The sequence below is a fragment of the Kogia breviceps genome, chromosome 15 (genome assembly GCF_026419965.1).
Source record: "Kogia breviceps isolate mKogBre1 chromosome 15, mKogBre1 haplotype 1, whole genome shotgun sequence".
NCBI classification, from domain to species: Eukaryota; Metazoa; Chordata; class Mammalia; order Artiodactyla; family Physeteridae; genus Kogia; species Kogia breviceps.
The window spans coordinates 55,552,014-55,567,466 of NC_081324.1; the positions used below are offsets into that span (position 1 = coordinate 55,552,014).

General features: G+C 41.2%; 2 protein-coding genes across 11 annotated transcripts in view; one reads left to right on the forward strand and one right to left on the reverse strand.

The window, feature by feature from the left end:
* MYOM1 (myomesin 1) overlaps positions 1–3,571 on the reverse strand; it is a 154,402-nt gene extending 150,831 nt beyond the window's left edge. The window contains exons 1-2 of one of the 8 annotated variants that reach the window (XM_067015301.1): positions 3,037–3,571; positions 1,963–2,473 (exon numbers count right to left, since the gene is read on the reverse strand). The gene's annotated coding sequence lies outside the window, so the exon portion shown is untranslated. Of the gene's footprint in view, positions 1–1,962 lie in introns of all 8 variants that reach the window. The other 7 variants (XM_059040824.2, XM_067015302.1, XM_067015303.1 and 4 more) reach the window with 7 other exon arrangements.
* Positions 2,849–12,583, forward strand: LOC131742690 (myosin regulatory light polypeptide 9). Of its 3 annotated transcripts, none has more exons than XM_059040847.2 (4): positions 2,849–3,315; positions 8,627–8,825; positions 9,315–9,476; positions 12,079–12,583. In XM_059040847.2, the coding sequence occupies exons 2-4, from the start codon at positions 8,642–8,644 to the stop codon at positions 12,249–12,251; spliced, it is 519 nt and encodes a 172-aa protein (XP_058896830.1). In that variant the 5' UTR covers positions 2,849–3,315; positions 8,627–8,641; the 3' UTR covers positions 12,252–12,583. The 3 variants fall into 3 exon arrangements, with proteins under 3 accessions (XP_058896830.1, XP_058896829.1, XP_058896831.1); XM_059040846.2 differs by lacking the exon at positions 2,849–3,315 and adding an exon at positions 7,357–7,625; XM_059040848.2 differs by lacking the exon at positions 2,849–3,315 and adding an exon at positions 7,575–7,730.
* The last annotated feature ends 2,870 nt before the right edge of the window (positions 12,584–15,453 follow it).

Below are 15,453 nucleotides of genomic sequence, written 5' to 3' on the forward strand. Positions count from 1 at the left end.
GCCCGCGTACCACAAAAAAAAAAAAAAAAAGTTTATGTAGAATACCTAGTACATAACAGGTATATAGTAACTGTGTGTTCCTTTTCTTTCTCTGTGTTTTTTTTGTTTGTTTTAGATCTGATCTCGGGGTGGGGGGAAGAGCCTCACCTTGAGGCAGGAGCAGTAGTGCCCTTTCAGTGTAATTACAGCACCCCCAAATAATTGCATACTATATAGTCTGAGTTCCTGAAACATTAGTGCATGGTTTTTCCCAGCCTTGGCACTACTGACATTTTTTGCAGAATAACGCTCTATTGTAGGGGGCTGTCCTGTGCATTGTGGGGTGTTTAGCAGCATCCCCGGCCTCTACCCACTAAATGCCAATAGCAGCTCCCTGGTTATGAAAATCAAAACTGTCTCCAGACATTGCCAAGTGTTCCCTTGGGGGAAAGTCACCCCTGGTTGTGAACCTCCACATTAGTGGATCATAAATTCACATGTAGTGGGTCTTGAGCATTTAAAAAAAGTTAAATGGCATAAAGTTGACAAGAATAGAAATCTTAGAAAGTATTACAGGCAGTCAAGTATTGCTTAGTGATATAAATTTCTTACTATGAGTTGCCAAAAATTTGAAAGCCGCTGTACTCAATGAAAACTTTCATATAAACTCATTTAATCGGAAAACTACAAAATAAGCAAGACAGGTGTTATCCTCTGTTTTACAAGTCAGAAAATTGACTCTCAGATCAGTTGAATGACTTGCCCTCAGGGTTACTCAGTAGGCTAAAGGAAAATTGTGAAACCCAACCCAGGTCTCTAAACTTTTAATGACAAGGTGTAAAGGAGATTGTCACCTGAGGGCAAAGATCTCCCGAAGGGTCCACAAGGGAAGAGATATTAGAGTGAGAGGTCTTTGGTGGTGGGTCCAATCATTAAAATTTAATATCAAAACATTAGATGGAAATTTGAATAACATTTTATCAACATTATTTTTCCACACTGCTAACCTTTGTATACCCACAGTTAATTGGGGAATGAATAAATTGATGAATGAACATGGACCACACAAATCCCTGTGGTCAGTCAGCCAGGCCCTCTGACCACCTCCAGACAATCAGGCAGGCTGCTCCCTTTGCCTGGAATCTCCCTCTCCTCTCTTTCCCTACTGACTTCTAGAATCAGCTCTTCAGTAGCCCTCCGAGGGACACTTTCCACAAGTCCCCAGACAGGCTGATTTCCTCCTCTGTGCTCCTTCTATAAACCTTACCAAATTATGCTATAATTTTCTGTTCCACGTTCGTTCCCTGATAACTCCCTGTGCCTTTACTCCCCTCCCCTGTCATCCCAGAGGTAGAAACTATGCTCTATTTCAAAAACTAAATAAACCACAGCACTCACCACAGCGCTTGGCAATGCAGCTGCTGTTTAATACCTGTTGACTGAATAGAAGCAAAGCAGACAGACAACGCAATTATCTGATACTACAGAAGCAAAAGACTGTTGCTGCTCCCTGCCGCCCTGAGGGGAAAACTATACCGTCCATTTCACCATAGGGGATGAGTTTTCTTCCCTGAGGACAGCAGTGGGAGCTCTAGCGCCCCCTGGTGGCAGGTGGAGGTGTGAGCACTGCAGGCGGCCCGCCCAGCTTCCCAAGCCAGGCTCCAAGAACCATCCGCAGTGCCCCGACTCAGCCATCTGGAATTAGTGCCCTCACTGCCTAGTCTTAGACCCTAAACTGCCCTCGCTCTGTTTCCCCACCTTTGGTGATAAGACTCACTTAGGACCCCTGTTAAACTGATGGCTTCCCAGGACCCGCCCTGCAAGATTCTGATTCAGCAGGCTGGAGATGAGGCCCCCAATATGGTGTATTTTTAACTAGTACCCCAAGTTATTCTCACTACCAAGGCTGTTTGGTAAACTAATCATCTCCGTTTCACTCACGCTGTAGAATTAGGGCAGTTGTTTATTTTTCAGTGACGTTACCTCTAAGTGAACTTGGGAATATATTATTGGTTAAGAGACAAATGCTCCTGAGGTCCTTGAAGGTGTAGCTTATTCGTATTTCGAGTATATTATCCTGCAGCTTTTACCTTCCTTGTCAGCAGCAGGGTGACTCGAGTGAGGGCGGCTTTCGTGGGCGACCCCAAACCTCAGAACTGTTCCGGCCACGTGAGCCAGACCAGGCACGTGACCCCGGGGCCAGGATGACCCTGGAATGGCATCGGCCCCAGGGAACCGGCCGCACAAGCTCTCTCGCCAGAGTCTGGAGGAGGAAGAAGGGCTTTCCTTTAACGCAGACGCACTGGCTGAAGCGGCCCAGGGCAAGGAGAGCGGAGCAGAATAGGCCCCACTTTCTGGCCCCCTTTCCACCAGGCGCACGCCCGCACCACAGTCAGAGGCGGGGGCGAAGTTAGGAAGTTCTCGCTGCTGGTCGCGAGTCTTCCTTTCGAGCCGGACGCAGTCAGGCTATCTTGTTCATGGGGTCTGAGGGGCTCTGGTGGGAAACAAAACCGCGAACGTTTTTGAATAGGGAGGAGGTCTTCGGCCGCCCGTGGCCTGAGGAAATCCTTCTGGGCCGAATAAATGGTGGCCTCTTGTCTGAGGGCCCTCAGGACTAAACAATGTTTGCTTCTGTGGGGAGGGGCGGGACTCTTCATAAAATAACACGGTACACAGAGATCAAATCTTTTGCCCAAAGGCAGCCTCTCGGGATACGCGGGCCGTTCTGCAAACCGCAAGCAAACCTCCGAACCTCCCGAGTCACCCTGAGGTGAACCACACGCGCACTCGCACAACTCCTCGGCGGCAAGGGCTGGGCGCTCTGGGGCGGGGCGAAGGCCAGTCACGTGGGGCGCGAAGCCCTCTCCGCGATTTCCCTACAAGGACTTGGGCTGTCGGGCCCCGCCCCTGGCCGGGCCCTGGAATGTGCGGGGGGGCAAACCCACAGGACAGAGTCAACCATTTTTCAAGAGGAAAGGGGGGAAGAAAAGCTTACATTGTAAGAAGAGGTATTAAAAAAAAAGGAAAACTCAGTCATCGCCCGGCGAACCATTATACCTTCTTTTACGTTATAAGCTGCCCGCTTGAAACGTCCTTCCCGTGCACTTGGTCAAAACTTCGCCCTTTGAGCACACTGGCAACTCCCCCGCCCCGTCACCCTTCCATTAAGCCAGGCTCACAAGGTTAGCAGAGAATGGTGACTCGCTTCCTTCCGGTCCGCTAAGCGGAGGCCGGAAGTGTTTTTTGCTGCGTCTCTGGGAGTGGAAGGCAGTTGGTAGTGGCAGTCAGGGCAGCGAGCGGTTCCGTGAAGCGCTCGGGTTCTCGCGGCTGAGCAGGGTGAGTGGTGCTCGCGGTCGGACGCGTGGGGCCCATGCCAGGGCGCATCCCCTCGGGACGGCTTGGGGTGGGGGCAGTGGCGCTTCCCCGGCGCCGGGAGCGCACCTGGGGCAGGTGTACCAGTCGGTTCCCGCGTTTCGAGCCCCAGTGTCAGCTCTAGCATTGAAGGCCGCGGCCGGAAGCGGCCCAGACGCCGACTTCGCTCCTTTGCCCAAAGTAGGAGCTCGGGAAGTGTGGCTTACTCTGCTGGCGCCGCGAGCTTGGGCGGCAGCAGGCCTGCGAAACCCGAGCCCCGCGGAGCTGACTCTGGGACTAAGTTTAGTTTATAACGTAAACTTGCCCGATTCAAGAGAGTTTGCGCAAAAACTGTAGCCCAGTGCGCCCTCCTCCTCCCCCCGCGCAGCAGCTGTTGTTGCAGCTGTGTGGCTACGTTTAGTGGGAATAACCACCTCAAATTAGCAACTTTCTCAGCTCGGAGTCCACTTTTGTAATTAGAGTTTTATTTTTAAGTGATATTTGGACAAAGAGGAGTTCGGGGTTTACTTTGCGGCTCCAGAAAAACTCCAAAATACAATACCGTGTTATTCTTGGGTGGAGACTCGGGGTTAAGTCAGTTTCCCAAAGTGTTAACTTTTTAAAGTAGTTGAATTGGTTTATCAAAGAGTGTATCAGTTCTTTACAGAACTTTGGAACAGAAATAAGCGTTAGGTTGAGATTTTAACTTATGTGCAAAAGTTTTATATTTAAAGGTGAAGAAAGTGAATATTTCCTGAAATTACTACTATTTGTTTCATGTTCTGTAAGGCTTTTCATAAAACTTAACCAGAAAAAGCTTTTTATTTAAAAAAGTGAGGCTTTACTGGCAAGTGAACCACGACAGAGAATTGCCTTTCTCAAGAGCTGAGAACTTTTTGGGTGTGGCAGTCTAAGGGAACTAATCCTACCTTCTACCGGAAGTTTGCGTAGGAATTGAAAACTTGTTTTAGTTGGAACGGAAGCACCAGCCTGAAAAAATGTACTTTTAAAAAGCCGTGGTTAGCATCAAAAATTTACATATACTTAGCTTTAAAAAAGAAGTGCATTGATTAAATGAGACGGTAGATTTGGTCTGGATTTGGAAAGCAGATACTACGTGCTCTCACATTAGGAAGTGTTTTCTAAAATGGAAGTTTTTCCTTAAAGAATATAATCATATTTCCAGAGTACTATCAATTTGAGTGTTAGTTCTGTAGAAAAAGTCTTCGGATTAGTTTACATTTATTACCACTACAAACGCTGGACTCTAGGATTCTAACTAGAGTAATTTAATGTAATATTGGTATGGATTAATCCCATTTTATAAATGAAACCAGAGTATCTAGAAATTCTGAAAAATCTTCTGGTTGCCCTTGATGTGTGGGGAAAGCCTCTGAGGATCTTTATTTTCCATTTCCCCCATCACTTAATCTAGTCTAACATCTTCCTTACATAGTTTGTATCCCTCCTTTTGTCATAATCCTGAATGATTCTCTTCCTATTTGATCAAGCTAAAAGGATAAATCTAGAAATTCACTACCACCAACACTCCTTTTCCCTGATTAAGACAAGATTATACTCCTTCAGATCTGTAAACTGAATCTCCTTGACTGAATCTCTTCTATATATTTAATAGAAGCTGGCTCTTCAAGTCTGTGGGTTTTCAAGTTCCATACAACACATAGCCCTTCACACCAAAGATCTTTCATTAAATGCTTGAAAAATAGACTCTAGACTATAACTTAGGATGAGTGAGGACATAACTCAGAAATCTCAGGTGCCTTCATGGCAATCTTCCCACCCTAAATAAAGAATAGTTACATTGATGAATAAGATATTTTCAATTTTATTTTTCCCTAGCTTATGAGAGTTGTGTGTTTGCTGAAGGCTTGTTACATGAAGAGGGTTACAGGTTGACTCGTTTGGGGAGAGTAAAAGTGGACAGCATACTAGAATCATAGCAAGGAGGACAATGACAGTATCTATCATCAATGATCTTCTCCTTCGGATCATAGCACTGTTCCTCATCTGGCTCCCTCTCCGCCAGTGTTTATTCCACCCATACTTTCAGTTTGGTAGGGGAAAATAAAAAACACCCTTTCCTTATTTTGAAATAGCTGACTGCAAAGCTGAACTCCCTATCACTAAAAGGATCTGGGTTTCTGGTAGGAGATAAACTCACAGATCAGAATCCAACCTCCTTGAAAAAGTAAAGGCCCATGTAGTAGCTTGCCCAACGGTATACTACCAGTTTTTGGTAGAATTAACTACCCTAATTTGTTAGAATTAAGACTGACATTTAAGTCTTTTAATTCTAAGGACGTCTTGTAGCTTTTAGGATTTTTCAGTCTTCTCACCTCCCCCCCGCCCAAATCTTTTGGAAACAAAGATGTTTTCTGAACTCACAATATTTGATAGTCATGTACCACCTTTGAGTTATTTTTCATTTTTGTTACGCATTGTTTTAACTTGAGAGCCATACTCCTGGAATGAAAACTGTGACTCATTGCATAAGTTGAACCAATCATCTTATTTCTTTAAAGTTGACTCCCCAGCTATGTTTTAAACTCCTTGAAGATAGCACACCTACCTTACATTTTTTAATTTTTAAATAATAATCAGCACTCATGACATTTAATGCACATGAATGTAATTCTACTGACATATTAAAGGTTGATGGTTAAGTATCGAATGAGCTAAAGGAAAATTATGAGACCACTGTCAGTGCTGATCCCCAAAAAACCTTTATAATGTTTAAAAACTATGTTAGAATGCATTTACAAATTTAAAGAATGCATGATTTTAAAAAGGCTTAATAGGGGACTTCCCTGGTGGCACAGTGGTTAAGAATCTGCCTGCCAGTTCAGGAGACACGGGTTCGAGCCCTGGTCCAGGAAGATCCCACATGGCTGCGGAGCAGCTAAGCCTGTGCACCAGAACTACTGAGCCTGCACTCTAGAGCCTGCGGGCCACAACTACTGAAGCCCACGCACCTAGAGCCTGTGCTTCGCAACAAATGAGAAGCCGCACAACCCAATGAAGAGTAGCCCCCACTCGCTGCAACAAGAGAAAGCCCACGCGCAGCAACGAAGACCCAACACAGGCAAAAATAATAAATAAATTTATTTATTTTTTAAAAAAAACAACTGTAAAAAGGCTAAATAGGAAATACATCAAAATTCAAGAATGAGAGTGGGTGTGTGTTGCTTTATAATCCAAACTAAGTTTTAAAAAGGTGTATAGAGGACCCGCACCAAATTGAGTACTATGAGTTTTTTTGTTTTGTTTTTTATAAATTTATTTATTTATGTAGATTTTAAAAATCAGTTGTATCAACCATTTGACCTATAATTTTCATCAGTTTCTTTGTTCTTAAAATAACTGACATTTGTGCATCATTAGGGGAATATAATGTAGTCAAGCAGAACAGACTTTTTAAAGATGTGCTTTGTTTTGCAAAGACATGGCATACCTAAAATATTAAAGAGATGTGGACTGGCAAATATATGCCACTCATTGGGTCTCAACCACTAACCCAAGTCCTGGAGTCCATTTAAGAGATGGAAGAATAATACATATAAGCTATAACTCCTTGTAGTTTTCAAAACTACATTTAGAATAGAGAGGGACATTACAGTTCCATATAGTTTAGATAATAGTGGGATTTACTGCATCCAGAGGTGTTACAGAGTGAAAATATGCATTCATGAAAGAGTGATTAAAGGAAACTTGGAAACTAGGGAAGAGTATATATCATAACTGCTATGTCACGTAGGGTATATCTTAACCAGCAACACATTCCAGTGTATCCTAGGAGTGCTATATTTAATGGACTGGAATTTGTGACTCTCCTTTGTGGAATTTCCTTCTAAAATCTGAGAACAGATTAGCTTTAAAAAAAGAAAATCTGAGGCAGAGTCAGAGCTTTTCTAATTATTTCCATAATTGAATTTAGCCTGGCTGATGTGTAATCAAGGAAAGAATGTAAGTAATAAGTTTTTAAACTCATGTGGAGCATTGTGTTCTAAAGTCACTTTGCAGTACTGACATCTAGGTAGTACTTCATTCTTTGCAATCCACAGACTTATTTTTAGAGTAAGGGCATAGTGTTTTGCTACATCATAGTTAAATGTTGTTTTCAGAACGTAAGCTTTAAAATTGTTGTCCTGGTCAGAGAGTGAAATCAGTAGTGCCTATTTTAGACCTGCTTCAAAGAATATAACTGAATACAGTGTCTTAGTCTTGTGCGTTAGAGGTTTTGCAGACTGCCATTGCCACCTCAGCTCTGAAAGATGGTATGGTAAAATTTTATTATCTGATGACTGTGGGATTTTTAACTTCAAACAAACTTTTATAGTATTAAAGATTGTGTTGAAAGGAAAATTACCTCTTCATCTTAGGTATTATTAAACGTTATTTTTAACTTAAATTTTACAGGGATAAATTTAGATTAGAGAGCAAAGGTAGTTTCCATACCTCTTAAAATGCTTTCTAAAACTTTTTAAAAACTAAATTGCTTTAAAATTTTTTTATTGTGCTCTGATTTTTGTTTAGAGGACTTAGTCACCTCAAGTGATTTAGCTTAGCTTTGTGCAACAAATTGGTTAGGATAGAGTGGAAATAGTTACAAAACTTAATTATTGATGAGTTACCTTTGGAGTTTTCTATACTTTTTTCAGTTAGCCTTTTAACATATCTTTCCTGACTTTGATTCCAGGAGTGATGGTATGATAAGAAATGTTAGTTGCTAGTGGAAGAATGGTATTTGGCAGTAAGATTAGGAGATGAAGACCTGTCCCATCAGTTAATCCTCCTTCCTTCTTTCTGTCCACCTTAGAATGGGAGGCTGGTTCCATCTAGGGCTGCAGAAGGATAGACCTGTTGAAGATGAGTTGGTGTCCCTCAGTATTCCATAGCACTGATGTACAGAACCCAACGTTTTTTGTTTCTTGTTTTCTGTATTGTTATTAAGCTAGTAGTTTGGGTTATTGGTCCTTAATCAGCTGTCCAGTAGTACTGGGGACAGGAAATCCTGTTGATAATGCTCTGAGCTTTGAATTAATGTTTGTCATAGTTTCGTCACAACTACTAAGGATGAGTGAACTCAAAGCATGAGTCTGGTTTTTCTCTTTGTAGATTGATTCTCTGCATAATGGTATCGATTAGTTGAGAGAGATTTTTGCCAGGTGATACTATCCTGTGGAATAGTCTTTAGACACATCTCTAAGTGGCTCAAACATATCAGGAAGGTTGGTTCAGTTTCCTTTTTGTTATTTCTTGTATTTCCCTTTGTTAGGATTTAACCGCCACCATGTCGAGCAAAAGAGCAAAGACCAAGACCACCAAGAAGCGCCCCCAACGCGCAACCTCCAATGTGTTTGCCATGTTTGACCAGTCACAGATTCAGGAGTTCAAGGAGGCCTTTAACATGATCGATCAGAACAGAGATGGTTTCATCGACAAGGAAGACTTGCATGATATGCTTGCCTCCCTGGGTAATGATCAGTTTTAACATTAATAAATCAAATAGAATTTCTGTAACACCTTTTATATTTATTTCTTAAGCCAATCTAATGATGCTTTGTGAAGCCAATCAAATGATGTTACAGTTCACTAAGATTCAAAGTCCGGAGCATTGTTTCCCAAAGTGTGGTCCCCGGACCACCTGCAGATTTCTGGCCAAGTCTCAGGGTTAGGCTGGGGGCCGGCCGTGTACATGCATGCACTGCAAACACTGATCTTGATTATGAGAGCAGTGTTATTCCTCCTGACATCTCAGTGGAACAGCACAGTCTCCAGACTCTTAATACGGATCCTATTCATTGAGAAGACTTTTTTCCGAATAGTTTTGCTATCTGGAATGCAAATAGCAAACTGTTTAAATGATCATCTTTCTTGTCAAAATGTTTACCATGATGAATTGTTGATGCGTTTTGTGGTGTAATTATCACCCTCTTAAAATTATGACCCTCTTTCTTGTTTAGGGAAAAATCCAACTGATGAGTATCTCGACGCCATGATGAATGAGGCTCCAGGTCCCATAAATTTTACCATGTTTCTCACGATGTTTGGTGAAAAGTTAAATGGCACCGATCCAGAAGATGTCATCAGAAACGCTTTTGCTTGCTTTGATGAAGAAGCAACTGGTAAGTCTGAGGTAACCTTTAATTACCAAGTGATTTAATTTTTGGTTATGGCAACTAAAATATATAATAACTTGAAATATGATGACATATAATACCCTCAGGTTTATACCATACCTATTTTGGGGGACAGGTTTTGCCTATGGCTTGTTAGTCACTCACTTCACTGCCTCTGCCCTTAAATATTTAATTTACAATTTAATAGGTATATTTGAAACTTCTTTAGGAAACTTATGTTACTCCTTTACTAGAATAATTCCACAAGGGTCAGGCACTCAGTAAATGTGTGTCAAATGAATATCTTTTACTGGAGCAATCTTAGAAGAAGTTTAAATTGATGGAGGCGGTGATACCAGTAAAATCCTATGTTTGTTTATCAGGTGCCTCTCAGCTCTGAGAGTGTTTAGATCTGGTATCTAACCTTTCCCTCTGGAATCAGGTGCCCCGGTTTCATAATCCTATTCTGCATAATAGCTGTGTGATTTCAGGCGAGTTACTTAACTTCTCTAAGCCTCTGTTTTCTTATTTGTAAGATGGACAGTAATATTACCTACTTCATAGGGTTGTTGTGAGGATTAAATGAGGAAATGAGATAGTAGCTTACTGCCTGCATAGAGTGAACTCTCAAAGACACCCCAAAGGTTAACTAAATACATGCCCGATAAGGGGGTAACTCACATGGTAAGTTTTTGAGAAGGAAGGCACACCCTCTGGTTACACATTACTTGGACTAGTTTAAACAGTCCAAGCATAGTTTGGGCATGGAAGCATAGTCTCCCCATTCTGGCTTTCAAGGCTCCTCACGATAGGGCTTCACTTGGCCTGTTCAGGTAGACCACCCTCAACTCTTCCTAACCTCCTTCCAGACTCCTCCATGCGTTGTTGCCCTGACTCACCTCCACCATTTCTGCCTCTGCCTTTCCTCCTTCTACCACCTCCTTCCTCCTTCCCCTTGAAATCAAGATTATGAACAGTTATTTCTGGAAGGGGTAGGGAAGGGGCAGGCAGAAGAGACTTTTTTCCTGCTAAATCATTTGTGTATTGATTGAATTTTTTACAGTCAATGGGTATTACTTTTTTAGTGGAAGGGAATAAAACCATAAAAGAGTAAAGTGTCTTATTTATTCTTCAAAGTCATCTCAATGGTCACATTCTTTATAGAGCCCTACCTGTGTTTTCATACTATTTTCTCCTGACCTCTGGGAAAACTTAAAAGCTCTCCCTTTCCCCCTCCAAAGTATTTTATGTATGTCTCTATTGGCACATACTCTACCTGAGCTTCTACTTTAGTTGTGTGCTTATTTCTAATCATCACGGTCTCTCCCTGCTCCCAGGATAATGGCTGTGTCTTCACCAGCATTACATTCCCATCTTTGTAACCCCTCCCAGCTCCTACCACAGTCCCTTGCCACGTAGTCAGTGATGATTTTACATAATAGTTGAATGACTTGGCTGGAGATGAGGATTTATTTCTACAAGCTAAAAGTCTTAAGATTTAGAGAACTTTTTTTAAATCTAGGATTGAATTAGCAAAAACAATCCATAAATCTAGAGTTTCTTTTGTGAACTGATCTTACACTTTAAACTCATAGGAAGTATATTAAATCTAGAGTTTCTTTTGTGAACTGATCTTACACTTTAAACTCATAGGAAGTATATTAATGTTTTAGCTTAATTTCACATACAAGGAAGTTGTTAGATTTTTCTTTTTTTACTTTATGAATTTCAAAATTTCTCTGCTTGAATGGTCATTTATTACTTTTGGATTACTGCATTAGTGGGTCTCAATCATGATTGCTCATGGGATTTACTTGGGGAGCCGTTTAAAAATATCAGTAACAGATAATAAATCAAGGGTGGCCTCTGGAGTTGTTTTGTTTTGAGGTCCCTGGATGATTCTTATGTGCAGTCAGGCTTTATGAGAACCCTGCTTTCAGAAGTCCAGAGTAGAAAGCATTCCTCTCAGCTCACCACTATACCCCCAATGCCTATCCCAGTGTCTGCAACATAGTTAATGCTCAAATATCTACTCAGTGTTTTTGCACATCCTGGGTCTGAACATATTTATTACTGAATCTAAAATTAAATTTGTTAAAATAAATTTTTTAAATCTCATTTTACATATAAAGAAAAAGAAGGAGGTAAAGTGAAATGCCTGAAGTAACATAGCTTGTTAAAACTGAACCTCAGGACCTCAGTGTTCTTTCCACTGAAGCACTTTATCAATGTTTATGATGATTTTAGAGTATTTACTTGTAGAATAAGTGTGACCATGCTACTTTAAGGAACCATGAGGCTTAGATTCCTTAATCATACTTTATGGCTTGTGGTTAGGCATAGGCTTAGCCACTGTTATCAAGAGATCAGGAGATGGATGTCGGGTGAGGTCAGTAGAGCAGAGCAGGTTAATGTCACTAAGCAACAGAGCATTTTCTAGGCAGCTGTCTGCTGAGGCTGGCTTTAGCATGTCAAGACCTCATATTTCATACATTTGCATGCTTCTAGTTCTTAACATATATAGCCCATGCTTAGTCAAGTGTAGATGCCCCCTGCAATTACTCCTCAGAGTAGTGTGTCTTCTGATCCCTGGTTCTTTTTTCTTTAGGCACCATTCAGGAGGATTACCTGAGAGAGCTGCTGACCACAATGGGAGATCGGTTTACAGATGAGGAAGTGGATGAGCTGTATAGAGAAGCACCTATTGACAAAAAGGGGAATTTCAATTACATTGAGTTCACGCGCATCCTTAAACATGGAGCGAAAGACAAAGATGACTGAAAAGAACTTCAAATTCCAGCCAAACTTTCCTTGTTGCTACTTTGGGTATTTCTGAGACTTTCTCTTAGAGCCTATTGCATGCCCTTAGCTTTACAGCTTTTGCCTTTCTTGTTGTATTTATTCTCAACCATTTGGGGCACATGCATCTCTATAATCAGACTGGAAATGGGACTTTTTTGTCATTTTCAGAATAGAAAATAGGGTAGTTTAACTTACCCCTACCTTCCCCTCCCCCAGTAACTGCAGTCTACAAAGAGTCGATATATTTTTTCAGAGAAAGTTATTCACTCAATTTTTTCTGAACCATAATTAAACTTTATGATAGAAACTTACTTGTTTAAAACTTCTTTATTTACCAAAATTGGCTTTTGTTGGTCTTGGTTGCAAATTTTTATTTATTTATTTTTGCCTGCCTTGGGTCTTCGTTGCTGTGTGGGGGCTTCTCATTGCAGTGGCTTCTTGTTGCAGAGCCATGGGCTCTAGGTACTTGGGCTTCAGTAGCTGTGGCTCGAAGGCTCTAGAGCACAGGCTCAGTAGTTGTGGTGCACAGGCTTAGTTGCCCCACAGCATGTGGGATCTTCCCCGACCACGGCTTGAACCCATGTCTCCTGCATTGGCAGGCAGATTCTTAACCACTGAGCCACCAGGGAAGCCCTTGGTTGCAACTTCTAAAGAAAGGTAGTGGGAATTCCCTGGTGGTCCAGTAGTTAGGACTCCACCTGCACTTTCATTGCCAAGGGCCCAGGTGCAATCCCTGGTCAAGGAACTAAGATCCCACAAGATGCACGGTGCGGCCAAAAATAAAGAAAGAATGGTAGTGAGGCAAATCCTAGAAAATAATACGGTTGTTAGATCTCCCCCTTACTCCTGCCAGTTTTCCTAACAATCCTACTCCTCTACTACACATTCTTCCCCCTTTTTGAAGAAATCCAATTTTAACTGCCTTTATTGATTTTCCTGCACTTTGCCTTCCAATTTTAAAAATAGTTTCCTGTAAAATCTACATGTATGTGATAGCTTTGGTAGCTTTAAATCCTAAAGTTAAACATACCTGCCAACATCACCCCGTATCTGTTCTAATCTTTTGTACATAACTTCATGTCATTTAAAATTAGACCAGGCCACTGAGTGTAATTTTAATTTGTCCTAATTTTTAAAACTATTTCAGCCCCAAAGGTTCTATGGAATGCTTCTACCAAAAAGGCAGATTTTTTGTATTGTATTTCAGAGTGTTGGAAACACAAGATGGTTGTTGTTGGTTTGTTTTGTTTTTTTTGTATATAGTTTCTTTTTATCACACAGTCCTCATTGAAGTACCATGTTTATTCAGAGATTCACATGAGTTCATTTGTGAATCTTCGACATTCCTGACCTGCCCATGGTCAGAACAGCTGAAGCTACATGCCTGGGAAAGTGAGGTCATTATTTCAATCCTAAAAATAACTTCTGCTATTTGCAGAAATGCAGGTCTGTTTTCAGAGTTAATCAGGAAATGGTAGACAGTTTCATTCACTTCGGGCTTCAAAAATCTGACTCAAGGATTCATAAGTTTAAGAAAGATCTTGAAATACTGCGGGGAAAGTTGGGTGAAGAGGGTTGACAACCTGTGAAGATGAATAATTGATAATTACTATAACTTTGTTTTATACTACTATTAACAAGACTGTCCCTTGGACAAAACTATTACCTCATTGAATATGCAATTACTGAATGCCTTCAGGCAGCAGACCTTTACACTCAACAGGATAGGTGAGCTAGATTCTTTAACCTCAGGAGACCAGCTTAAAATAGGAGTAGGACTAGTAACAAGACTGCTCTTGGCCCTTTCAAGATTAGAATCTTAGCACCTGCCTTAACTGCTTTTAATGTGTTCCTGAATTTCAGCAAAGTACTTTTTCCAGGGTATAGCCATGATGCTGAAATTGTTGAACTAAAGTTACATTTCAGCTGAAAAAAAAAAAACTTCTGCTCTGTTAACAAATTTCCAGTCAAGAACAAATAACATTGTTTCTGTACTGAAAAAAGGGTAGCCTCATCTACTAAAATTATCCCTTGCAGTAGCTCCACTTCCATTTCAGATAACTGCTCAAACCAGCCACCATTAGAAACAGTGGATACTCTCCCCTGAATGAAATGTCTCCTCATTTAGTAATAGCATTCTCTATGTAGTAAGTAGGCTTTGCTTAAGTAAAGACGATTGACAGTAAAAAGCTAAAGCATCTACTCCAACAGTGCATTTGATAGAAAAATTGGTCTCCATGATGAAAGCCAGACTTGAAACAAACCATTTCAAAAGTTGTGATGATGAAACCAGCCTAATGGGGGCAGCCTCCTTACCCACCTGCTTATGATTACATTGACATTTGGACTCAAGGGCCCAAATTTTATTTGATCAAGGAGCCTCTATGACTGCATGAGAGTGGGAATTTATGAGTGCTACTGGGAAAAAAGGGAGCAGGCCAGACTTATGAGGCAAGTAAAAGCAAATTTTGGAAAGGAAAGGCAACTATTTTGTGTTTTTTTTTTTACAAAGTATGAGGGGTAAAGGACAGCAAGAGATGTACTAGACTTTGAAAAGTGCAGGCAAGTTGTAAGAAGGATCAGATAGAAGATGATAAAAGAGCTTAGTAGATAGAGCCACAACAGTGTTAATGGAAACCAAGTGAATAATTTCAAGAGTAAGGAAGTTAGTAGTGTTAAACCACAGAAAAAATCGAACACGGGAAAGTTTAAATGAGGCCACTGGATTTGGCAAGTCGGTCACTTCTACTAGAGCTGTTAAGGTAGTTTTGAGTGCAGAATCCATAGTGTAGCAGGAGACAGGGACAATGTCTGGGTTTGGGGGTCAGGCCAGCTGCATTTTAATCGCATTCGTGCTACATTACGGCTTTATAACCTTAAAGTTATTTAACCTCTCTCGACCTCCATTTGTAAAATTGAAGTAATGCTCTGGTTCATAATAGGAACATAATTATTAATATATAAAGCAGCAGTTTTGTGATTAGGAGCAGTATGGATTTTAGAGCCAGACGGTGAGTGAATAATGCCTGTTATTTGATGAGCTTTGTGTCCATGGGCAGGTTGCCCAGCCCTAAGTGTCAGTTTCCTCACCTGTTTAACAGGGACAATAGCCTCCACGTTTGTTGTGAAAATAGAAACACTAAAGCTAAATGGGTCTGGCACACAGTAGGTATTCAAATAG

Bases quoted from the DNA above. Each gene is read 5' to 3' on its own strand.
- LOC131742690 (XM_059040846.2), top strand. The intron at 8,826-9,314 runs GTAATGATCAGT...TTTCTTGTTTAG, and splicing joins TGATATGCTTGCCTCCCTGG to GGAAAAATCCAACTGATGAG. The intron at 9,477-12,078 runs GTAAGTCTGAGG...TTTTTTCTTTAG, and splicing joins CTTTGATGAAGAAGCAACTG to GCACCATTCAGGAGGATTAC.